Source organism: Pongo abelii, chromosome 19, assembly GCF_028885655.2.
Source record: "Pongo abelii isolate AG06213 chromosome 19, NHGRI_mPonAbe1-v2.0_pri, whole genome shotgun sequence".
In the NCBI taxonomy this organism is placed as follows: domain Eukaryota; kingdom Metazoa; phylum Chordata; class Mammalia; order Primates; family Hominidae; genus Pongo; species Pongo abelii.
This window is the reverse complement of record NC_072004.2, coordinates 72,068,631-72,092,829: the sequence shown is the minus strand read 5'-3', so window position 1 is coordinate 72,092,829 and position 24,199 is coordinate 72,068,631. Positions and strand designations below refer to the sequence as shown.

General features: G+C 56.3%; 2 protein-coding genes across 3 annotated transcripts; one reads left to right on the top strand and one right to left on the bottom strand.

The window, feature by feature from the left end:
- Nucleotides 1-1,481: 1,481 nt before the first annotated feature.
- On the bottom strand, nt 1,482-12,129 carry FKBP10 (FKBP prolyl isomerase 10). Of its 2 annotated transcripts, XM_002827536.5 has the most exons (10): nt 11,122-12,129; nt 7,179-7,324; nt 6,116-6,305; nt 5,867-6,012; nt 5,290-5,479; nt 5,014-5,159; nt 4,221-4,413; nt 3,584-3,726; nt 2,868-3,031; nt 1,482-2,468 (listed from the first exon to the last, which is right to left on the bottom strand). In XM_002827536.5, exons 1-10 carry the CDS (start codon nt 11,364-11,366, stop codon nt 2,283-2,285), a joined length of 1,749 nt encoding a protein of 582 aa, XP_002827582.4. In that variant the 5' UTR covers nt 11,367-12,129; the 3' UTR covers nt 1,482-2,282. The 2 variants fall into 2 exon arrangements, with proteins under 2 accessions (XP_002827582.4, XP_063574896.1); XM_063718826.1 differs by having other exon boundaries at nt 1,482-3,031; nt 11,122-11,475.
- On the top strand, nt 11,756-21,783 carry P3H4 (prolyl 3-hydroxylase family member 4 (inactive)). The gene is made up of 8 exons (XM_024234673.3): nt 11,756-12,947; nt 13,117-13,269; nt 13,367-13,538; nt 14,562-14,690; nt 16,395-16,540; nt 17,521-17,604; nt 20,304-20,448; nt 20,756-21,783. The coding sequence occupies exons 1-8, from the start codon at nt 12,486-12,488 to the stop codon at nt 20,776-20,778; spliced, it is 1,314 nt and encodes a 437-aa protein (XP_024090441.2). The 5' UTR covers nt 11,756-12,485; the 3' UTR covers nt 20,779-21,783.
- Nucleotides 21,784-24,199: the final 2,416 nt, after the last annotated feature.

Below are 24,199 nucleotides of genomic sequence, written 5' to 3'. Positions count from 1 at the left end.
TTCAGCATTGTCTTAGCCTTAGAGGAAATCACCAGCACCCTTCCTGCAGTGTTCGGCTAGCCATTGGAAAGTTCTGTTATTCTGCAGATGTGAAGCAGGAGGTAATACAGATGTTACTGAAGGCCTGCGGTGTGCCAGGTGCCACTCTGGGCACTTGGGTGCCTGCCAGTTGACCCTCACAATGACCCCACAAGTAGGTGCAGCTCCTCCTGCTTCCAGATGGCTCAGGCAGGATGGGTAACTTGCCCAAACTCCATAGCTAGGAGCTGGAGCCAGGATTTGAATGTTGCTGGCCAAAGCCCATGCCTTTTGCTGCCTTTCTCTGCTTCAGGCCTGTTCCATTTGTTTTTGGGAGGAGGGAGTGGCCACCATTTGAGGCTGGGTTAGTAACCACTTCCAGACTTTAATCAAGGAGCTTTCTTGGCCGGCGCAGTGGCTCACGCCTGTAATCCCAGCACTCTGGGAGGCTAGGGTGGCAGATCACTTGAGGTCAGGAGTTTGAGACTAGTGTGGCCAACATGGTAAGACCCTGTCCCTACTAAAAATACAAAAATTAGCCGGGCTTGGTGGCCCGTTCCTGTAATCCCAGCTACTCAGGTGGCTGAAGCAGGAGAATCACTTGAACCTGGCAGGCGGAGGTTGCAGTGAGCTGAGATCATACCACTGTGCTGTGGTGACAGAGCGAGACCCTGTCTCAAAAAAAAAAAGACTTCAATCAAGGAGCTTTCTGGATGCTTCGGGGCCAGAGAATGTCGGTCATTGCCCGTGGGGAGCAGTCACGTGTTTTAGGGGACCCTGGGCAAGAAGTGCTGATGGGGGCAGTTTGCTGTATGAGTCCAGTCCTGTCATTTTCTTTCCTAAGTCCCCACCCCGTCCTCAGAATGCTCGAGTCATACCAGGCAAGCGAGGACAGATGGCCTGGTTGGCGGCTGAAGTCCTCCTGCAAGACACTGTGGAGATCTGAACTCCATTACCTTTCCACTAGCAAGAGGGAGAAGGGTGGACAGGTACTAACAGGTGGTGGCCAGGAGCAGGGAGAGATGGGAATATCGTAGTATTGGAAATGATCTATGGAAAAGGATAATCTGACTTGTGTGGTTTAATTTAATCCTTGAACTTTGTAGGTTGTGTTTGAGGTCAGGGACCTTGTCTTTCCCATTCAATGGGGACAATTAGAGGATGAGGATCATCTCTCCACACCCTGCTGGAGGCGTCCCCCCTTTACACATTCACCCCCTCCACAGACCAAGGTTCCCTTCCCACAGCGAAGACCCCAGGTTAGGCCTAGGGCAGGCAGGAAACCTCCAGATGGGGAGCCCCTGATCTGGGGACACACTCCCTGGAGCTAACGAGGCCACGGAAACAGCCTGGTTTAACTTTTTCCCCAATCTGTGGGCCTAAAGGCCTCCCACAACCCCCACTTCATCCCCTAGCCATTCCCGCCTGCCCCTCAACCTGTTCCAAAAGACACCCTAAGGCCATTGGTTTAATCTTTTATTTGGAACAAAGGAAAAAAGGACTGACACCAGTTTAGCCTTTGAGTGTGCAGAGCTCTGCCCTCCCTCCCACCCCTCAGCCCCAAATCCAAGATTTCGTAGCCCTAACACCCACCCAAGCAGCTTCCCTCACACATGCCCTTTGTTTTCTTCTTCTTCTATGGTTCCTCAGGGAAAGGAGCCTTCTTTAGGGATGAAAAGCTAACTACAGCCCAGTCCTGCCTCCAGCAGCCCAGGGTCAGCTCAGCCTCCACTGGAGGCGAGGGAGGAGGGCAAAGGGTATGGGAGAGGTAGGGCTGCCCTCCAGGAGCCGTCCCCTTCCCTAGGAGCCAGTCAGGATTGGGGAGGAAGGCGGAGGGGTCCTGGGGAGCTGTCACATAGAGGAATAGGGGCTGGGAGTGGGGATGACAAGAAGTACAAATAAAGAGAAAGTTTAGGGAGATGGATAACAAGCTCAGCTGTGTCAGTGATGTGGAGGAGAGGTATGGTGGGGGACCAGTCATGGCCCTATCCAACCCCAGGCTCCACTGGCCCCAAATTGGCTTTGCAAATCCAAACATTTTAAGGAAGGGGTTTAGGGATGGAAGAGAAACACAGTAGAGGTCTGTGCTGTGGATTTTCATCTAGGGTGGTGGGAACACCAGAGATGTCTCCTCTGCCATCGTTTTAGTTGGCTCCCGGACCTCATCCCAGCAGAGGGAGGGTGACTGTCAGCAGGTCAGTCCCACCGCCACTGTCCCCCTCGCAGTGGGCCTCTGTCTCAGGCCTGGCCAGGCTCCCTGCCCCTCAGAGCTCCTCGTGGACCCGCTCCTCGTCCTCATCTGACTTCAGCTTGAGCTCCTCGACTGTGATCTTGCCGTCCTGGTTGCGGTCCTGGTTCTGGAACATGTCTCCTATGGTTTTCTCAGGGTCCTGCCCAGGCATGAGGCGTCCTTTGCCCTCACTCACTTGAGCCTTGATGAATGTGGAGAACTGGGGGAGGGGAGAGCCGGGGAGTGGGCAGTGAGGGTCATGGCCTTGGGAGGGGACGCGGGTGGAGGCCAGTGAGTGCTTTCTTTTTCTTCTTTTTTCCCAGGCTCCCCCGCACCCTGTAACTCAGGAAGGGCTGGGAAAGGCACTGGTGCTGGGGTCCTGGTGGGGGCTGGGGTGGAGGCGTGGCATGGGGGATAGTCTGTGACTGGTCTCAGGTAGGGAACAGCCTGCATGTGTGCCCAGGAAAAAGCAGGGATGAGGAGCCTGAGGCGCGGGACTCAGCGCAGGCAGGAGCACCAGGGCGGGTGGGCAGTCCGGACGGGGGACGTCTTCTTCCTCAATGCTTCCTGGGTGCGGGGATTGTGTGGGCATGGCTATTAGGACTGAACCTTCACCCACCTCCTCCGGAGGGACCTCGCCATCCTTGTTGAGGTCCATGTCTTCAAACAGGTTGGCAGGAGGGTCCTCGTGCCACACAAAGAGGTAGCCTGTGGGCAGCCCATCCTCCCGGGACACCAGCTCCACCTCAAACAGCAGCACAGCACTGCCTGGGACTCCCCGGGCTGGAGAGAGGGTAGGAGAGAAGGGAGAGGTCCTAGTCAGGCCAGGGTCTGGGCCTGGCTTCACTGTTTCCCAGCCCACAGGCCAGTTTCCCCTCCTGGGGCTGGGCTGGACAGTGAGGCATGGGATGTTTAAGGAGCCATCCTGAAGGCATTCCTGACTCCTCCCGCCAGCCATCAGACCCACAATGCGCAGGAGCAAAAGGGACAGATGCCAGTCAGATTACGGTCTCAGGCCGGGCGCAGTGGCTCACGACTGTAATCCCAGCACTTTGGGAGGCCAAGGCGGGTGGATCACCTGAGGTCAGGAGTTCAAGACCAGCCTGACCAACATGGCAAAACCCTGTCTCTACTAAAAATACAAAAATTAGCTGGGCACGGTGGCAGGCGCCTGTAATCCCAGCTACTCGGGAGGCTGAGGCAGGAGAATTGCTTGAACCTGGGAAGTGGAGGTTGCAGTGAGCTGAGATCACGCCACTGCACTCCAGCCTGGGTGACAGAGTCAGACTCCATCTCAAAAAAAAAAAAAAAAAGATTATGGTCTCAGCCCCTCACCTCCACTCTCCCCGTGGGCCAGGTGCGGGGGTACGATGAGCTGCCGCCTCTCTCCCACACACATGCCCTGCAGGCCCGTGTCCAGGCCTTCGATCACCTTGTTGGCCCCCAGAGTCGCCTCCTGGGGGGCCCCGTAGTCATGCCTGGGGGAGAGCAGATGCCCAGGTCAGCAGCCACCCTATCCCCTGCCGGCGCACACCCCACTCTCTCTGAGGTGGGCCCAGAACAAGCCCTCAGTTCCGGAGTTACTCCCACTGGTGACTTGGGCCATGCAGCAGAGTGCAGGGGCCTAGCGGTGCAGACGTGGGGTTCCCTTCTCATCTTGCCTTTGCCCCCTAAAGTGTGGCCTCAAGGGCTCATGGCTCCCTGCGTCAGTTTCCCCTCTGTGAAATGGAAAGAGCAGTTCTCCCCCAACTGTTGGCTTCACCTTCCCTTCCCCTGCAAGGCAGAGAATTTCATCTCCTCACGGCCCCCCGACATGCTCTGAGATGGGGACTTACAGAAGCAGCAAGAGGCTGAATGCTCCCCTGGTGCTCGAGGACCAAGAGGGAGGGGTAGGCATCGGGGGTGCGCTGAGGAGGACTCCCCATGCCTGTGCCCACCCACCTGCCCAGTCCCGGCCCCACCCCGGACCCACGAGGTGAACAGCTGGGTGCCGTCCAGCAAAGAACAGTTGTAATGGTATCGAACAAAGTCCCCAAGCTTGGTGGTCTCATTGCAGGTCTCAGATGGCCGGGACAGTGTCCTGATTTCCACCACATCCGCAGGGTTGTGGAAGTCAATGACATGGACGTTGAAGATTAGCACGGCAGAGCCAGGAATCTTGTCTCCTGAGGCCAGAATGGGGGAGTGTGGTCAGCTCAGAGCACTAGGAGAGGCTCCTTGAGGTCTCTCCATGGAGGTCCCCAGACCTGATACCCCTTCCCGACCCTGAGGATCCAAAGGAGGATGGGACGGGATGTTTGTCCAGAGTCAATTCTAACAAACTCTCATTGGGGCAGGGGGCAAGGGAAGGCGGCTTTCCAGTAAGAAAGCCCTTTTCCACTCACCGTCTTGCAAACTCCCAGTAACTTACCCTGCGGATCAGCATGGCTTGCCCATTTTACAGGTGAGGACACTGAGGCTCCCAGCACAGCTGGGTCCTGAGGATATGCTGGTTCTGTTTTTCCGTAACCACCCTCCCTCCCCAAACTCAGGAGTTGGCTGCGCTTCTCCACTGCAGAAGGGGAGAAGTGGGGCGCTGCCCTGGAGGAAACCGATGGAGTCTGTGTGGCAGGAATCAGATGGGGTGACCAGATGTAAGCTGCATGCATGTTTTTGTGATGAGAGGGGCCGAGCGGTGGCTGGAATCCCACTGTGGGAGGGGGCGGCCTAGCCACAGTGGGCAGTTCGAAGGAGGAGCTGAGGTGGTGGCTGGGGAACGCCCCTACCAGTTCCATTCTCCCCGTAGGCGAGGTGCGGGGGGATGGTAATTCTCCGGCGCTCCCCCATGCAGGCACCCTGCAGCCCCTGGTCCATCCCGGGGATGATGTAACCCTGCCCGATATAGGTATTGTAGGTGTGGTTGCGGGAGTAGCTGCAATACAAGGCGGGAGAGCCAGGAAGGGAGTCAAAGGGGCCCTCCCCTTCCAGGCGGCTCAGAGTGACCCCCAGCTTCGTCCACGTTTCACCCAGCCCCCACCCTCCCACCTCAAGCCCCTCCTGACCTGGAATCGAAGAGGGTGCCGTCCATCAAGGAACCATTGTAGTGGTAGCGCATGAAGTCCCCGGCCCCGGCTCTGCGGACACAGCCCGGGGGAAGCTCCAGCGTCTCTAGCTGGACAGTGTCCTTCGGGTTGTGCACGTCAATCAGGAGGACGTGAAAGACCAGCGAGGCCTGTGGGGGGATCACTGTCCCTGGGGAAGGGATAGGGTTTGAACCATACAGTTGGGGAGCAAGCCGAGGCTTCTTCTTGACTCAGGAAGGCCCAGTGGGCACCATGCAAGAAGACACTAGCCCCACTCTCCAGAGCCCTTTCCTGCCCATCAGCAGCCCTGCTTCTTGCTCCTCCAGTAAGGCCTGAGCTGGGTTTTCCCCAGGGCCACCACTGGCTCATACTGAGCCTTCGTGTGAATCAGAATAAAGCACCCCTTCTTAGTGAGGTAGCACCAAGAGTAGATTTCATCCCGCCTTGAGTCCTTGGTTGGATGCCCTCGTGCAGTATACAACCTGAGCAACTGTATATGGAGGCCTGGTTTTTCCCTCTTCTGCAGAATTTCCCCTTGTGTCCTTGCCCCCCTCACCATAGCCTTTCTCGCCATAGGCCAGGAATGGAGGGATGATAATCTTCCTTCTCTCTCCAGGACACATGCCCAGCAGCCCCTGGTCCATGCCCTTGATCAGCCAACCAGAGCCGACGTAGGTGTCATAAGTGCCGCCCCTACTGTAGCTGCAGAAAATGAGGTAGAGGTGGGAGAGGCAGGCTGGGCCCTGGACTCCCGCTCCCCATGCCACAGTCCCCAGTGCCTCAGGGTTCCCCTCCAGCCCCTTACCTGGTGTCGAAGGAGGTGCCATCCAGCAGGGTGCCGTTGTAGTGGTAGCGGACAAAGTCGCCGTCCTGGACCATGCGGGGGCAGTGGGGCGGGCGCAGCAATGTGCTCACCTGCACGGTGTCTTCCTTGTTCCACACATCCAGCAGAACCACATCGAAGTAGAGGGTGGCATCCGGTGGAATGAGCCCCGCTGTGAGGGCGCAGCAGCGTGGAGGTCTCAGAGTTCTGCTCTGCCAACCACGATCCCAGCCAGGGCCCTGTTATTCCCCTTCCTCTCATCCCAGCACCAAGAGACCCAAACCAGGCACAGAGCTGCCACTATTTTTGTTTTTTTTTTTTTTTAAGAGATAGGGGGCCGGGCACAGTGGCTCATGCCTGTTATCCCAGCACCGTGGGAGGTCAAGGCAGGTGGATGGCTTGAGCCCAGGAGTTCAAGACCAGCCTGCGCAACATGGCGAAACCCCATCTCTACTAAAAATACAAAAAATTAGCCAGGTGTGGTGGCGTGCACCTGTAGTCCCAGCTATTTGGGCGGCTGAGAGGGAGGACTGCTTGAGCCCAGGAGGCTGAGGTTGCAGTGAGCCGAGATCGCACCACTAAACTCCAGCCTGTGCAACAGAGTGAGACGCTGTCTCAAAAAAAAAGATGGGGTTTTGCTCTGTCACACAGGGTGGAATTCAGTGGCATGATCATGGCTCACTGCAGCCTCCCGGGGTCAAGCAATCCTCCCACCTGAGCCTTCTGAGTAATTGGGACTACAGGTACACACCACCACACCTGGATAATTTATTTTATTTTTTGTAGAGACGAGGTCTCACTATGTTGCCTAGGCTGGTCTGGAACTCCTGGGTTCAAGCAATCCTCCCACCTCGGCCTCCCAAAACTCTGGGGCCATATATGTCAGCCACTGCCCCAGTCAGAGCGGCCACTCTTCATACTGCGTGCACAGTGTGACATTGGGCAAGTCACTCCTCATCTCGGCACTTCAGTTTTCTCACCCCAGGATCTCTGATTCCGCCTCCTGGTCTCCTCCACCCCCGGCCTGTGCCCCAGCCCTTCTCACCCAGGCCGATGCTCCCATAGCCCAGGTGGGGAGGCACAATGAGGCGTCGCCGCTCGTTGACACACATGCCCATGAGGCCTCGGTCCATGCCAGTGATGAGGCGCCCCACACCCACCACGATGGCCACCAAGGTGTTGCGATCATAGCTAGGGGGGAGGGACAGATGGGATACAGTGACCTCAGACACACACACTGCCCATGGTGGCATAGGTGCACAGGTGTGCCTGCACACATGCACACAATCCCCCCTCCCTATACCCAGGTGTGGATATGCACACACACTTCTCACCTCCTTTTCAAGTCCCCCTCCTAGGTCGGCCGTGACGCCCACCTTAAGAGAATGGACTGTTGTGAAAGGCAAGTCCCTGGGGAGGACAAGGGCGGCTATTGCCCTGGGACGGGGTTATTGCCCTGGGACGGGGTTGGGTGGGATGCACGGGCCTGATGGCTGCTACTATTTGCTGACAGCAAGTGGGGAGTGGTCGGTGCAGCATGGAGGGGCCAAGGAGCATTACTATATGGGATTAAATGCTTGGCATTTTACATTCCATATCTTCTTTCTCTCCCCTGTGAGGTGGGCATTCTTGTTCTCATTTTTCTTATGAGAGCAATGGAGACTTGAGAGACTCAGTGCCTTGCCCAAGGTCACACAGCTAATATGTAGTCAGCCGAGTTCTAAAATTTGCCATTATACTATTCACTCTCCAAGGAAAAGATGGGAGAGCAGAGGTGGGGTGGGAATTGGTTTCACATTTTGAAAAGGCCTATTCTACAATCCTGGCTAACCCCGTCTCTACTAAAAATACAAAACATTAGCCAGGTGTGGTGGCGGGCGCCTGTAGTCCCAGTTACTCAGGAGGCTGAGGCAGGAGAATGGCGTGAACCTGGGAGGCGGAGCTTGCAGTGAGCCGAAATCGCGCCACTGGACTCCAGCCTGGCGACAGAGTGAGACTCCCTCTCAAAAAAAAAAAAAAAAAAGCCTATTCTAAAAGTGCCATGGCTTTTGTTTGTTTTTAGTTATACACTTTTAATTAATGTATTTATTTTTACTTATACCTATGTATTTTTGGAGATGGAGTCTTGGCTCTGTCACCCAGGCTGGAGTGCAGTGGTGCAATCTCGGCTCACTGCAACCTCCACCTCCCGGGTTTAAGTGATTCTCCTGCCTCAGCCTCCCAAGTAGCAGCTGGGATTACAGGCATGCACCACCATATCTGGCTAATTTTTGTATTTTTAGTAGAGAGGGCTTTCGCCATGTTGCCCAGGCTGGTCACTCTTGGCCTCAAGTGATCTGCCTGCCTGGGCCTCCCAAAGTGCTGGGATTACAGGAGTGAGCCACTGCGCCCAGCCAATTATATACACTTTTAATTTATTAAGTTTTCAGAAGTAAAGTGAGGATGGGAGTTTTTTTTTTTAATTGAAGGGGCCATGGGTTAAGAAAGTTTTCTGGCCGAGCGCAGTGGCTCACGCCTGTAATCCCAGCACTTTGGGAGGCTGAGGCGAGCAGATCATGAGGTCAGGAGATGGAGACCATCCTGGCTAACATGGTGAAACCCCGTCTCTACTAAAAATACAAAAAAATTGTGGTGGCGCCTGTAGTCTCAGCTAATCTGGAGGCTGAGGCAGGAGAATGGTGTGAACTCGGGAGGTGGAGCTTGCAGTGAGCAGAGATCGCGCTACTGCACTTCAGCCTGGGGGACAGAGCAAGACTCCGTCTCAAAAAAAAAAAAAAGTTTTCTAAGTTGTGTGGGTGCGGGGGCTCACGCCTATAATTCTAGCACTTTGGGAGGCTGAGGAGGGTGGATTGCCTGAGCTCAGGAGTTTGTGACCAGCCTGAGCAACATGGTGAAACGCCATCTCTACTAAAATACAAAAAATTAAGGCTGGGCGCCGTGGTTTACGCCTATAATCCCAGCACTTTGGGAGGCCGAGGCGGGCGGATCACGAGGCCGGGGTGGCATGTCCGACTGTGTGACACGTAGACAGACAGGGCCTCTGCAGGGAGCCATGCCCTACCCCCAGGTCCAGCTGGCTGTCTTCTTATAATGCCCACCCGCCTTTTTTGAGACCAGTCTGGCCAACATAGTGAAACCCCTCTCTACTAAAAATACAAAAAAATTAGCCGGGTGTGGTGGTGTGCACCTGTAATCCCAGCTACTCGGGAGGCTGAGGCAGGAGAATCGTGTGAACCTGGGAGGCAGAGGCGGAGGTTGCAGTGAGTTGAGATTACTCCATTGCACTCCAGCCCAGGCAACAGTGTGAGACTCTGTCTCAAAAAACAGAAACAAACAAACAAACAAAAATTAGCCAGGCGTGGTGGCATGCGCCTGTAATCACAGCTACTTGGGAGGCTGAAGCAGGAGAATTGCTTGAACCCAGGAGGTGGAGGTTGCAGTGAGCTGAGATCGCGCCACTGCACTCCAGTCTGAGCGACAGAGTGAGACTCCAACTAAAAAACAAAAAGTTTTCCAAGCTCAACACTCATGAGCTGGGCTCCCAGAGTCCCCATCAGGGACGACAACCCCTAAATCCCAACCCCTGCCTCACTCCTAGCAGTCAAGGGCTCAGGGCTGTGCTTCTGGCTACTACCCTATATCTGAATTTGCCCACCAAGCAGACAGGTTTTAAGTCTGGACTGTCTGCTTCTCAGTGTTGTTATGAAGGCTTAAGCTCTGCATGAAGTTTCTACAAGTTCAACAGCATCAGGTCATATGGTTTTCCTCAGGGTCAATGTTAATGTGTGCTGAACTGGCTGGAGGACTGCCAGGCCCTGCGAGAAGCCTACGTTCATTCATCCATGTCCTTGGAGTCCTAACATCAGCCTTAGCAAGTAGGTCCTGTTTTTGTCTCCACTTTTCAAATAAGGAAAGTGATGCTTAAAGAGACAAAATTCTCTGTCCATGGTCATAGCCTGGATTTGAACCAGGGTCTTGGGACTCCTGGAGTTTGTAGGCTGCCTGCCTCTAAAGTCATGGCCACTAATTTCCTGTGGGCTGAGTTGTGTGTTTCAGAGGAGGGTCTAAGAAACACTGACTTCTTTCAGTGTGCTGTGGGGTCTGTGTGTAACTGGGACCCTAGGTTTACCCCTGAGGCTGGCACACAGCCCTGCCCTGTCCCCGCTAACAAAAGCGGACTTGCTGGAGCAGACCAAAGGCCTGGATCAGACCAGGAGGCCACCTTAAAAACCCCAAGGCTGGCAAAAATGGGCGACCTGCGTCCCTGGCCTGGTGTACCTAAAATGGAAAGAGATGAGGGTTCCAGGAGAACCAGAGAGGGAGGAATGAAATTCCTCCAAGGAGCCCAGGGTGGCATGTCCGACTGTGTGACACGTAGACAGACAGGGCCTCCTCAGGGAGCCATGCCCTACCCCCAGGTCCAGCCAGCTGTCTTCTTATAATGCCCACCAGCCTTTTTCCCTGCCCACCGGCCGCTGAAAACTCCCACCCCCTCCAAAAAAAAGTTCTATTCCCTCATCTCTGACCACAAAGGCACTGAAAACAGCGGAACCAGAAGGGGAGTCAGGGTGGGTGGAAAGGTGCAGGGTCCAGGCTGATAGACCATCCCAGGGTTCTTAAGCAGCAGGGACCACCCCCTTTCCCCGAACGCTGTAGACCAGAACACCCCTCTCCATCAGGTCATTAAATACAGCCCTGGTAACTACACAAGGCAGTTCACCTTGATTATCGAGTCCTTTCCGGGATGTGGAGAGCTTGTGAGAAAGAAATGGGATCCTTTGAGAAGTGAGGGTTTGGAAGTGGGGGCAGGAGGGTATCTTTGGGGAGATGGGTGTCTGGGAGGCCCCAAGGGGGGTGTCTGGGAGGCCCCAAGGGTGCTGTCTAGGGTTAGAGTATTGGGATGCAGAGCTTAAAAGAGGCAACAAGGAAACAAGACCCCGGGTTCAGGGGACGGAGTGGTGAATCCGGGGGCGCCCAACCTGGGTTACCTTGAATCAAACTTCTTGCCATCTTCAAAAGTGCCGTTGTAGTGGTAGCGCACAAAATCCCCCATCTGCACTTCCCGGGGACAGGCCCTGGGGATGTGGTACCTCTCGATGACCACATCTTCCAGGGGGCCCCCGGCAGGGCTGGCGCGGCCCAGCCCCCTCCCCACGGCCTGCACCACCAGTAGCAGCAACTGCAGCAGGGGGAGCCGGAGGAGGCTGTGGCTGGGGGGGCCCGCGGTGAACATGGTGCCTGGAGTTGGGACCGCCGGCAGTGAGGGCAAGCGAGGGAGTCGCCGCCAACCTCCTTTCCCCCGCCTCCCAGAACTGGCTCCCCCCCTTCCTGTCCTCTTTCCCTACCCCCGCCCTGGCTGGTCCACGTGGAATGGGGGCTGGGAGACTGAGCTGGCCTGGCCGGGAGGAGCGGGGGAGGGGGTTGCAATAGGAGGAGGGTGCCAGGCTGAGTGTGTTAGAGTCGGAGGGAGGCACTACAAAGAACTCCAGGTTCCCCCTCCCCCCATCTCCATCCCTGGCTGCGAGACCTGGGGCCTGGCCAGGGAGAGAGGCTCTGGAAAGATGAGAACTCTGAGTGGACACCAAAGGAAAAAAAAAAAAAAAAAGTTCAATGTCTTTTTCCGGAGCCCCCGGGTCCTAAAGCCGGACGGAGATGAACCTTGCTTCTTTCGCGGGCACTTCCAATTCTAGTCCCCTCCAGGTGGGTGGTGGAGCCTAGGAGTGTGAGAGGCATCTCCGTGCTCATCCGTGACCCCAGCTGTACTCCAAGGGAAGGCATCTGCAGGGAAGAGCAGCTTGGTCCCGCAAAAGCTGGACTGCAAGAAGGACTTTGTGACTTGGGATGTGACGGGCACGGAGATGGAGTGGGGGGTGGTGGCAGCGCAAGGTGTGCAGGTGACAGCACGTGTGTGCCTCCGACGTGGGCGGGGGAGACACTCGGAGGGTGCAGGAGGGCGCCGCGACGGAAGGCCCGGCTCCAGGGCTTCCCTCTCGTATGGGCAGCGCAGAGGAGGCGGCCCTAACTCAGTGTCCTGATCTCAGGCGGGGGCACTGTTTGCGTGGGGAGGGGCTTCCTGGGCTTCCCATCTCTGGCGGGAAGCGCTCCCCGACTCATTCGCTACCTAGGGGACACCTCCAAGGCAGGAGCCCAGGCCGACGGAGAGGACTTAGGACACTATCGGACCCTCCGGGAAAAGAGGGGAGACATCGTGACCCAGGCCCCGCCCCGCCTTGCCGCCCTTGTGCCCGGCGCTAAGACCCAGCGGGCGCGCCGTCCGCCCGGGGCCCGGCCCTGTCCCCTTACGTCCGCGGGGCAGCACGCTCAGCTCCGGAGAGCCGGCGGCGCGGCGGGCATGGCTTGGGTGGCGTGGGGGCTGCTGTGGTTGCTGCTGGGCAGCGCCGGGGCGCAGTACGAGAAGTACAGCTTCCGGGGCTTCCCGCCCGAGGACCTAATGCCGCTGGCCGCGGCCTACGGGCACGCGCTGGAGCAATACGAGGGAGAGAGCTGGCGCGAGAGCGCGCGCTACCTGGAGGCGGCGCTGCGGCTGCACCGGCTCCTGCGCGACAGCGAGGCCTTCTGCCACGCCAACTGCAGCGGCCCCGCGCCGGCGCCCAAGCCTGACCCCGACGGCGGCCGCGCCGACGAGTGGGCCCGCGAGCTGCGGCTCTTCGGCCGCGTCCTGGAGCGAGCCGCCTGCCTGCGGCGCTGCAAGCGGACGCTGCCCGCCTTCCAGGTGCCCTACCCGCCGCGGCAGCTGCTACGTGACTTCCAGAGCCGCCTGCCCTACCAGTACCTGCACTACGCGCTGTTCAAGGTGGGAGCCCGCCCCAACCCGGGGACCCGTCTCGGGCTGGGCGTCGTGGCTCCCCACCGATCGGTCGAAGGAGCGTTGCCTTCACCCGAGGCACGAAGCCCGCCGTGCGCTCGGGGCCGCGAGCTCCGGTCTTGCTGACCCGCTCCCCCACCCCCTACCCCCCGACCAGGCTAACCGGCTGGAGAAGGCGGTGGCGGCGGCCTACACCTTCCTCCAGAGGAACCCGAAGCACGAGCTGACCGCCAAGTATCTCAACTACTATCGGGGGATGCTGGACGTCGCCGACGAGTCCCTCACGGACCTAGAGGCCCAGCCCTACGAGGTGGGGTGGAGGGACAGGAGGAGGCTTGTAGAGGAGGGCTTGTAGAGGAGGGGAGATGTTGGGGGCGCCCTGACTCCCCCTGCCACGCCCCTTCCAGGCCGTGTTCCTCCGGGCTGTGAAGCTCTACAACAGCGGGGATTTCCGCAGCAGCACGGAGGACATGGAGCGGGCCTTGGCAGAGTACCTGGCAGTCTTTGCCCGGTGCCTGGCCGGCTGTGAAGGGGCCCATGAGCAGGTGGACTTCAAGGACTTCTACCCGGCCATAGCAGGTATCCGTCACCCAGACCCCGGTGGGCAGTCCTCTCACCCACAGGCCCGGTAAGGCAGATGTTCCCTCCCTGCACGTGGAGCACTGCGAATGTGGAGGAGCCAGCCGGGAGGAAGGCCTTGTCTGTTGAGAATGACGCTGGGTGCAAGGGCCCCAGCTGGGAGTGTCCAAGAGGCTGGATCAGTGAGGAGAGGCAGTGACATCCCTAAAGGGTTTGGGAAGCTTGGGTTCATAGGCCTTCCAGGCAGAGGGCAGTGCAGATGCAAAGGTGCAGCGGTTGAGAAGTAGCCCAGCAAGTGTGTGCAGAAAGCAGTTGGTAACCAGAAATCACACCTAGTCTTGGGATCTCTAACCCTGGGGTCCCTCGAGCAGGGGCAGAAAGGACTGTCCTTGGCCAGGTGTGGTGGCTCACACCTGTAATCTCAGCACTTTGGGAGGCCGAGGCAGGCAGATCACGAGGTCAGGAGTTCAAGACCAGCCTGACTAACATGGTGAAACCCCGTCTCTACTAAAAATACAAAAATTAGCTGGTCGTGGTGGCGGGCACCTGTAATCCCAGCTACTCGGGAGACTGAGCCAGGAGAATCGCTTGAACCTGGGAGGTGGAGGTTGCAATGAGCCGTGATCGCGCCACTGCACTCCAGCCTGGTGACAGAGTGATATTGTGTCTCAAAAAAAAAAAAAAAAAAGACTGTCCTTTAGCTTCTCTGTTTGGACTTCTGCCCCGCTTCTGGACCTCACCTGCTGTTCTCCCAGAATGCCCTGGCTCCCTTTGGCTTGGGGTGGTGGTTGAGTGGCGGGGGTGGTAAGTCAGCCCAGCCCACAGTCATCTTCCTCACCATCACTTGTCATATAGTATGCCAAGCACTTTACACACATTCTCTCCTGTGATTGCAACAGCAACACATTTTCTGGACAAGCAGCCTGGCTTAGTAGGCAGAGCTTGGATTTGGAGTCTTCTCCACTGGGGGGACGGAGATATTCATTGCAACGCCAGCCTCTCACTGCTGCCTCCCACCCTCAGATCTCTTTGCAGAGTCCCTGCAGTGCAAGGTGGACTGTGAAGCCAATTTGACCCCCAATGTGGGCGGCTACTTCGTGGACAAGTTTGTGGCCACCATGTACCACTACCTGCAGTTTGCCTACTATAAGTGTGAGCCCCCTGGGTGGGCCTGGGCAGGGGACGAGGTGATAAGGGAGAGGACTGCATGGGAGCCTCCCAGAGTTGTGGGGAGCTTTCCTTCAGTATTGAGGACCCTGGGTGAATAGGAGGAAAGGCTAGGGGTGGTGGGAATATGGGGAAGGCACCCTGGGAGTCTGGGGCAGGTGAGAGGCTTCTGAGTGGGAACAGACAGCAGCCTCAGGGAGAAGAAGAGGGTCTTTGGGCAAATGACTAGACAACCAACAACTGCAGAGCACTTGACAGTTTATTTTTATTTTTATTTTTGAAACGGAGTTTCACTCTGTTGCCCAGGCTAGAGTGCAGGGGCACGATCTCGGCTCACTGCAACCTCTGCCTCCCAGGTTCAAGTGATTCTCTCAGCCTCCTGAGCAGCTGGGATTATAGGTGCCTCCCACCACACCCAACTAATTTTTGTATTTTTAGTAGAGACGGGGTTTCACCATGTTGGGCAGGCTGGTCTTGAACTCCTGACCTCAGGTGATCCACTGCCTCAGCCTCCCAAAGTGCTGGGATTATAGGCGTGCGCCACCGTGCCCGGCCAACACTTGAGAGTTTATAAGTCACTTTATCTTACGTGGTGGTCCTTTCACCAACACCATGCAGCTGGCATTACTGGACTGATTTTTCAGATGGGGAAACTGAGGCTTATAGGGCAAGGGGCTGTTAGTCTCATGACTAGTAAAAAGTGGCACCAGGACTTGTGGCTCTCCTCACTGGAGAGATCCTGGCATCCACTGGGGCTGGAATGGACAGCCTCCAGTGTTCCTGCAGCTTGGAGATGCCAAGATTCAGACAGAGCCGGGAGTCAGAGCAGAGGGGCTGAGAACTCAGGGGCCAGGAGACCCTTCCTGGGTACAGATAGCAGAGAGGCTGAGGGCCTCTAATTCCCTAGAGCCATCATTCTCCAGCTGTGTGAGCTTGAGCAATTTATCTAACCTCTCTGTGACTCAGATTTCTTGACTGTAAAGTGGGGATGACAGTAATAGGCATGGCCGGGCACGGTGGTTCACACTTGTAATCCCAGCACTTTGGGAGGCCCAGCCAGGCAGATGGCTTGAGCCCAGGAGTTCGAGACCAACCTGGGCAACATGGCAAGACCCCGTGTCTACAAAAAATACAAAAAGTTAGCCAGGCATGGTGGCGCGTGCCTGTAGTCCCAGCTACTGGGGAGACTGAGGTGGGAGGATTGCTTGAGCCCAGGAGGCAGAGGCTGTAGTGAGCCGAGATCACACCACTGCACTCCAACCTGGGTGACAGAACAAGACCCTGTCTCAAAACAAACAAAAACGTACAAAAAATTAGATGGGTGTGGTGGTGGCTGCTTGTAGTCCCAGCTACTCAGGAGGCTGAGGTGAGAGGATCACCTAAGCCTGGGAGATCAAGCTTGAGGTGACCATAATTGCACCACTGCACTCTAGCCAGGGTGATAGAGTGAGACCCTGTTTCAAAAACAATAAAAAGACAATAATAGTGAGGCTTAGATGAGTTAGTCAGGGCCTGGCATAGGGTAAGTGCCCACTACATGCTAGCTGGTATTATGCTTGGGTGGGGAAAGGAGCCCATTAGGTATTCTGGGAGGTGGCTGGGTAGCAGGGGTGCTGGACTGAACTGGGAGATGGGGTTGACTCTGAAGGGGAAGTGCCAGAGCAATTCCTCACCCCTGTCCTGCTGCAGTGAATGATGTGCGCCAGGCTGCCCGCAGCGCCGCCAGCTACATGCTCTTCGACCCCAAGGACAGCGTCATGCAGCAGAACCTGGTGTATTACCGGTTCCACCGGGCTCGCTGGGGCCTGGAAGAGGAGGACTTCCAGCCCCGGGAGGTGGGCACTACTTTCTGGGGCACTTGCTAGACATGCACTTTGTAAAAAATAGACTCCTGGCAGCCGGGCGCGGCGGCTCATGCCTGTAGTCCCAGCACTTTGGGAGGCTGGAGGCAGGTGGATCACGAGGTCAGGAGATCGAGACCATCCTGGCTAACACGGTGAAACCCCGTCTCTACTGAAAAGACAAAAATATTAGCCAGGCGTGGTGGCGGGCGCCTGTAGTACCAGCTACTCGGGAGGCTGAGGCAGGAGAATGGCGTGAACCCGGGAGGCAGAGCTTGCAGTGAGTGGAGATCGCACCACTGCACTCCAGTCTGGGTGACAGAGTGAGACTCCATCTCAAAAGAAAAATAAATAAATAAATAATAAAAAATAAACTCCTGGCTTCCGTGGAAGGCAGGATGGGAAATGGAAAGAAAGAATATGAGTTGAGGTTAGAGTCCTGGCTTCAGAGCCCAGCCCCACTGCTGTGTGGTCCTGGGAAGACCATGGCCCTTTCCTAATCTATTGCCTCACCTACAAAATGGCAGTGGTACTGCCACCTCACCAGCAGTGTCCAGATGAGGCAGATGTGAAGGTACACATCCACTCCTGCCTGCTCCCCTCCCTACCTTCATTACCCTCACTGCTGACCTTTGTCCCTCTTCCCCAGGAACACCCTAGGTAACCAACGGAGGAAACCTGTTGGAGTTGAGGGCCAGGCTGGCAAATATGGGGCACATGGTGCCACTCCTGCCTTCCTTGTCAGTGGCAGACATTGTTAATCAATTGAGGGACTCTTTGTCACCAAACCCTCAGAATCCTTAACCCAGTGTTTCAAGCAGCCACGACGATCTGATTAGCTTGTGAGCTGATACCTATTCTCTGATCCTTGAGCTAGAAGAGGGCTAGTGGGCCCAGATCCTAGGAGCCCTGGCTTCTTGCCGTCTGGCAACAGGGTATGGCTCACCCCCCACCCCGTCCTTCCCTCCTTCCAGGAGGCCATGCTCTACCACAACCAGACCGCCGAGCTGCGGGAGCTGCTGGAGTTCACCCACATGTACCTGCAGTCAGATGATGAGGTGAGTGCCTCCTGCTTTCCAGGATTGGGCTGTGATGGGGACACCTTGGACCTTTTCCTGGGGCCACCAGTGTGCCAGAATTCAGCCCCAGCCCCTGGTGGTCAGCTGTCATGAAGCAGAGAGGTTTGCTTGTTCCTTGTCTAGACTGTCCGTTCCTTCCCCAGCCTTAGTATTCTCATGTCCCCCTTCTGTCCATGTCTCAATCCTGTTCCTCCCAGGCCCAGCTCACATGGTGCCTCCTCCAGGAAGCCCTTGCTGCATGTCCTGGCTCTTTGTTCTGGGCTAGCAGTGCCCACTCTGACCTGTGTGCCTCCCTGGCCACCTGTGGCCTGGACCTGGGTGATTGCAGCCCTGGTCCATCTCAGCCCTGGCCCCCTTCTCCAGCCAGTCTCCAGGAGAACCGCACTGCAGGACACAGGGCCACGTTATTCCCTGTTCTCCCATATCCTGCACAGAGCTTGGGCTCAGAAACTGAGTTTGAATGAACCAGTGAATGAATGAATGCAGGACCTCAGGACAGAAGGACCGTATTGTATTACATTGATTTATTTTATTTTATTTATTTTTATTTATTTATTTATTTTTGAGATGGAGTCTCACTCTGCCGCCCAGACTGGAGTGCAGTGGTGTCATCTCAGCTCAGTGAAACCTCTGCCTCCCGGGTTCATGCGATGCTCCTGCCTCAGCCTCCTGAGTAGCTGGGATTACAGGCGTGCACCACCACGCCTGGCTAATTTTTGTATTTTTAGTAGAGACAGTGTTTCACCATGTTGGTCAGATTGGTCTCGAACTCGTGACCTCATGATCCGCCTGCCTCGGCCTCCCAAAGTGCTGGGATTACAGGCGTGAGCAGCCGCGCCCGGCCCTATTAACACTAATTTTAAGTGAGGGTTTGACAGCCTTAATTTCTCTGAGGTGTTGCTGCTCAGTGCTCATTTATGTATCCTCTCCTTTGTTCATGCCCCCACGCCCCCACCCATCCAACCCCAGGGGAGGAGGGCAGAATCTACACTGTCAGCACCCAGGATGAGGAACTAGCCAGACCTGGCTTCATTACTTACCAGTTGGGTGGCCTCCAAACAAGTGTCAGGCAACCTCTCAAGCTTCTGTTTCTTCATCCATTGAATGGGGAGAATCATGCCCATCTCACATTGTTGTGGTGAGAATAATACAAGATCTGGCCAGGTGCTAGCTCATGCCTGTAATCCCAGCAATTTGGGAAGCCGAGGCAGAGGGATCACCTGAGATCAGGAGTTCAAGACCAGCCTGGCCAACATAGTGAAACCCTGTCTCTACTAAAAATACTCAGGTGTGGTGGTGGGCACCTGTAATCCCAGCTATTGGGGAGGCTGAGGCAGGAGAATCGCTTGAACCGGAGGCAGAGGTTGCAGTGAGCCGAGATTGCGCCACTGCACTTCAGCCTGGGTGACAGATTGAGACTCTGTCTCGAAAAAAGAAAAAGAATTAAGTGAGATCAAGTATGTTGTTTTTTTTTTTGTTTTTTTTTGTTGAGATGGAGTTTCACTCTGTCGCCCAGGCTGGAGTGCAGTGGCGCGATCTCGGCTCACTGCAAGCTCCGCCTCCCGGGTTCACGCCATTCTCCTGCCTCAGCCTCCCAAGTAGCTGGGACCACAGGCGCCTGCCGCCACGCCCGGCTAATTTTTTTTGTATGTTTAGTAGAGACGGGGTTTCACTGTGTTAGCCAGGATGGTCTCGATCTCCTGACCTCGTGATCCACCCGCCTCGGCCTCCCAGAGTACTGGGATTACAGGTGTGAGCCACAGCGCCTGGCTTATGGCAGCCATTTTGACGGCTGTCTCTTATTTCCTGTGGTTTGCCAGACACCAGACTAGGGGCTGGAGTAAGTTAGTGAAAGTCATGGTCCCGGCAGGGCGCGGTGGCTCACGCCTGTAATCCCAGCACTTTGGGAGGCCGAGGTGGGCGGATCACGAGGTCAGAAGATCCAGACCTTCCTGGCTAACATGGTGAAACCCCGTCTCTACTAAAAATGCAAAAAATTAGCCAGGTGTGGCGGCATGCGCCTGTAGTCCCAGCTGCTGGGGAGGCTGAGGCAGGAGAATGGCGTGAACCCGGAAGGCGGAGCTTGCAGTGAGCCGAGATCACGCCACTGCACTCCAGCCTGGGCAACAGAGCAGACTCTGTCTCAAAAAAAAAAAGGAAGTCATGGTCCCTTTCACGTGCAGCTCACAGTCTAGTGGGGGAAGAACAAACTGCTGCTGGAGAGGGCAGCACACGGCACCAGGGGAGGTCTCCAGCCCAGCCAGAGTAACCAGCAAGGGCTCAGCCTGGAACTGATGCCTGGCTTTGGAGGGATTAGTGCGGGCTACGCAGGCACAGGGGGACAGCAGTAGTTCCTGGCGGGGAAGCAGTATGAGCAAACATTATGCATGGACTAGCAATATTCTTGCCAGGGTCTTTATGCTGAAAAGGTGGGGCTGTGCAGGGGCAATGTTTATGCTGACACCAAATTCTACTGGTGGTGCCCTATGCAGCCACTCAGGGAGGGGCAGTTTGGGAAAAATCCTCAGGACTGTCTCATTAGATCTTGAGACTGGGGAAGGGGAGGGGCTTTGGGGACCGAGAGATGGGATGGGAAGTCCCATTGGCCAGGAAGGGAGCCCATATGGGTTTGGGCCTACTGTGACCCGGTTTCTCCCACAACCGTGGCGCTACTCTAGATGGAGCTGGAGGAGACAGAACCGCCCCTGGAGCCTGAGGATGCCCTATCTGATGCCGAGTTTGAGGGGGAGGGTGACTACGAGGAGGGCATGTATGCTGACTGGTGGCAGGAGCCGGATGCCAAGGGTGACGAGGCCGAGGCTGGTCAGTGACACAAGTCCTTGGGGGGTGGGGATGCAGCCTGGGATGGAGGTTGGGGACAGATGGATTCACCCGCTGGGCTCCAGAGCCCAGGGTGTGTGTGGGTGCTGGGGCCCATCCTCCAGGGGCCTCCAGCCTGTTGGCAACCCCTGTCCCGCTTGGGGGTGGCGGTGCAGCATCTCCCCTGGAGCTGTGACCAGCTGAGACCTGTCCTGGGGAGCCTCACCCCACCTCCCATCAGGACAGCACCTGGACATCCACTGGGAGTGGGTGGGGGACCAACCCCAGTGCTTTCTCCTTTCCTTTTCAGAGCCAGAGCCTGAACTGGCATGAGAAGGGGACACCCCACACCCCTCAAGCTTGGGAAGCCTGGTCCCGACGGCCCCACCCTCACCAGCCTGGGCAGCAGCAAGAACTATTTATTAAAAACTTAAGATGGGCCAGGTGCGGTGGCTCACACCTGTAATCCCAGCATTTTGGGAGGCCAAGGTGGGTGGATCACTTCAGGCCAGGAGTTCAAGACCAGCCTGGCCAACATGATGAGACCCCCATCTCTACTAAAATACATAAATTAGCCGGGTGTGGTGGCAGGCGCCTGTAATCCCAGCTACTCAGGAGGCTGAGGCAGGAGAATCGCTTGAACCTGGGAGGCAAAGTTTGCAGTGAACTGAGATTGCACCACCGCACTCCAGCCTGGGTGACAGAGCGAGACTCCATCTTTAAAAAAAAACAAGACGGGCCGGGCACAGTGGCTCACGCCTGTAATCCCAGCACTTTGGGAGGCCAATCACTTGAGGTCAGGAGTTCAAGACCAGCCTGGCCAACATGGTGAAACCCCATCTCTACTAAAAAATAAAAAAATTAGCCGGGCATGGTGGCGCACACCTGTAATCGTAGCTGAGGCAGGAGAATCGCCTGAACCCAGGAGGCGGAGCTTGCAGTGAGCCGAGATCGTGCCATTGCACTCCAGCCTGGGTGACAGAGTGAGACTCCATCTCAAAACAAAACAAAAACTTAAGATGGACACAGCTGACTGGGCTCCCATCCTGCCCCACCCGTGAGTGCTGCACCCCAGACCCATCCTGCCACTTCTATGTCTCTGGACCACAGGATGGTGGTGGCATTGCAGGTCGGCAAGTGGGCTGATGCGGTCCGCCCTCCTCACTGCTGAGCTCCTCACCTGGACAGTCTCCTGGACGAGGAGTTTCCAGCTACTGGCTGGAGTCTCAGGCCAAATTGCAGAGGGTCCTCCAGGGTCCTGAAAAGCATTGGACTAAGAGTCTAGTGGTTCCAGGGCCCTGACCAGTAGGTGCTCAATAAATGTTTGTTGTTGAATGAGTCATAGTATCTGTGGTCATCTCCCCGGAGTTCAGTTGTAAAGGTACAGGTCCTTCCCTCCCTCTCTCCGCACCTGCGTCCCCTCATCTGTAAAATGTGGCGCGGAGGGTCACCGTCTGGGCCCTGGCTGGTCCTCTTGCACCTGGGGCTGAAGGTTGTGTGAGAGAGGACGCAGTGTGCAGACCTGCCACCAGGGGGCGGGAGAACACAGTCCTCCCCAGGCTTGGGAAGACGATGGTTTCAGATTTCTAAGATGGGAAGTCCCGTATTTTCCTATTTCAGGATCACTTCCCTCGGGGAATGTGGCAAGTGTGGGAGGGGGCCAAGGACATTTGCTCCTAGTGTTTACTTTGTGGACATTTACTGACCCAGTTTCCTTAGAGTCACAGGTAGCTGGCCCTGCTGCTGCCTTCTATTCCCGCATTCCAGAGGGGAGTTGGGGCCCCAATTTAGCAGCCAGAGGAGCCCCAGGGATGTGGTTTGATTACCTTGGGCTTCTTGGGGTGCAGTGGGACAGCCAGATCCCTCTTGACCGATTTTACGTAGTCTCCCAGGGGCAGTGGGTCCCGGTGTGCAGGGTGTGCAGGCAACGATGGTGCCTGGTGGCTACCTCCTAGCCTGGGACTCACCGCCAAACCCCCACCCCTATTCCACGGCAGGGAGGTGGGGGCAAAGGGGGTCTCTCTGGGAGGAACCCAGGGCCAAGGCCAGCCGGGTGACAGTTCTGCCCCATATTTCCAACCTCCCGGGGGCAGGGTGGCAGAGTTGTCTTCCCACTTGAAGGTGGAGTCAAGGCTGGAAGCCAAGTTCTCACTGCCCCACCCCTACCTTCTCTCCAGATGTGCCAGGTGATCTGGCCTGGGCCCTGTCCACCTCTGTTCCCAGGAGGACTCCCTGTCCCACCCCAAGCCCCTCCCCTAGGCCTTTGATAGGGATGAGAGCTGAAAGGGCAGAGTCTGAGTCTCGAAAAAGGGCTGAGTCAAGGCTGGGGGCTCAGTGACCTCACTCCTTCCTCCCATAGGTGGGTCTTCCAGGGAAACACATCTGCAGTGGTAGCGTTTCCTGACTGCCTCCAGGTGCAGGGTGGCCCCGCCCCACCCCACCTCTTTCAAGCTGCAGTGTTGTCAGGTCCACCAAGGCCCAGCCCCTGTTTCTGGGAGGGGCTGACCCTTCAGAGGGTGGGGAGCGGGATGTGCTGCGGCGTGTCTGCGCAGACGTGAACCTGCCATGAGCACAAGCTTTGGAATCTGGACGGCTGGGTGTGGGTCTGAAAGTGCCTGTGTGCTTGTGTGTTGCGTGAATGTGCGGGTCTGGGTGTGAATGTGTGCCTGCCTGCGTGCATGCATGAATGTGGTTTTTTTTTTTCTTTTTTTTTTTTGAGACAGAGTCTTGCTCTGTCGCCCAGGCTGGAGTGCAGTAGCGTGATCTCAGCTCACTACTACCTCTGTCTCCCGGGTTCAAGCTGTTTTCTGCCTCAGCCTCCCAAGTAGCTGGGATTACAGGCACCTGCCACCACACCTGGCTAATTTTTGTGGGGGTTTTTTTGTTCTGTTTTGTTTTGTTTTTGTTTTGAGACAGTGTCTCACTCTGTTGCCCAGGCTGGAGTGCAGTGTCATATCTTGGCTCACTGCAACCTCTGCCTCCCAGATTCAAGTAATTCTCCTGCCTCAGCCTCCCGAATAGCTGGGATTACAGGCGCATGCCACTGTGCCCAGCTAATTTTTGTATTTTTAGTAGAGACGGGATTTCGCTATGTTGGCCAGGCTGGTCTTGAACTCCTGATCTCAGGCAATCCACCTGCCTCGGCCTCCCAAAGTACTGAGATTACAGGCGTGAGCCACCCCGCCCGGCTAGTTTTTGTATTTTTAGTAGAGACAGGGTTTCACTATGTTGGCCAGGCTGGTCTCAAACCCCTGACCTCAGGTGATCCACCCACCTCGGCCTCCCAAAGTACTGGGAATAAATGTGTTTTTAGAGGGATTCATTCACTCAATCAGCATATATTTATTGAGCACCTACTATATGCCAGGCACGCTGAGGCGCTGGTCATAGAAAAATGAACAGATCAGGCCAAACGCCGGGCCCACATGGGCTTACATTCCAGCAGGGAGGCAGGCAGAAAACAATAAATGTCAGAATGTATGAATTAGATAGGTATGGCATATACGGGGATGGGAAAAGGATCTGAGAGCTGAGGGGTTGCAGTTGAGGTGTGTTGGTAGCTGTGCAAGTGCGCATCTGAGCGTGGCGTCTCTGAGTGTGTGGTGAAGCAGTGTATGTATTAGGGAGCAGGCCTGCCCTCTCTAGGCACCACTCTTGTGCAGCCCTTTAGCCCAGCCCACTGGCTCAGCCTTGACTTACTCAGCTCTCCTTTCCCAGGGAGCCGCCAGCCCCTCCCGCCTCCCCTGATGCCAGC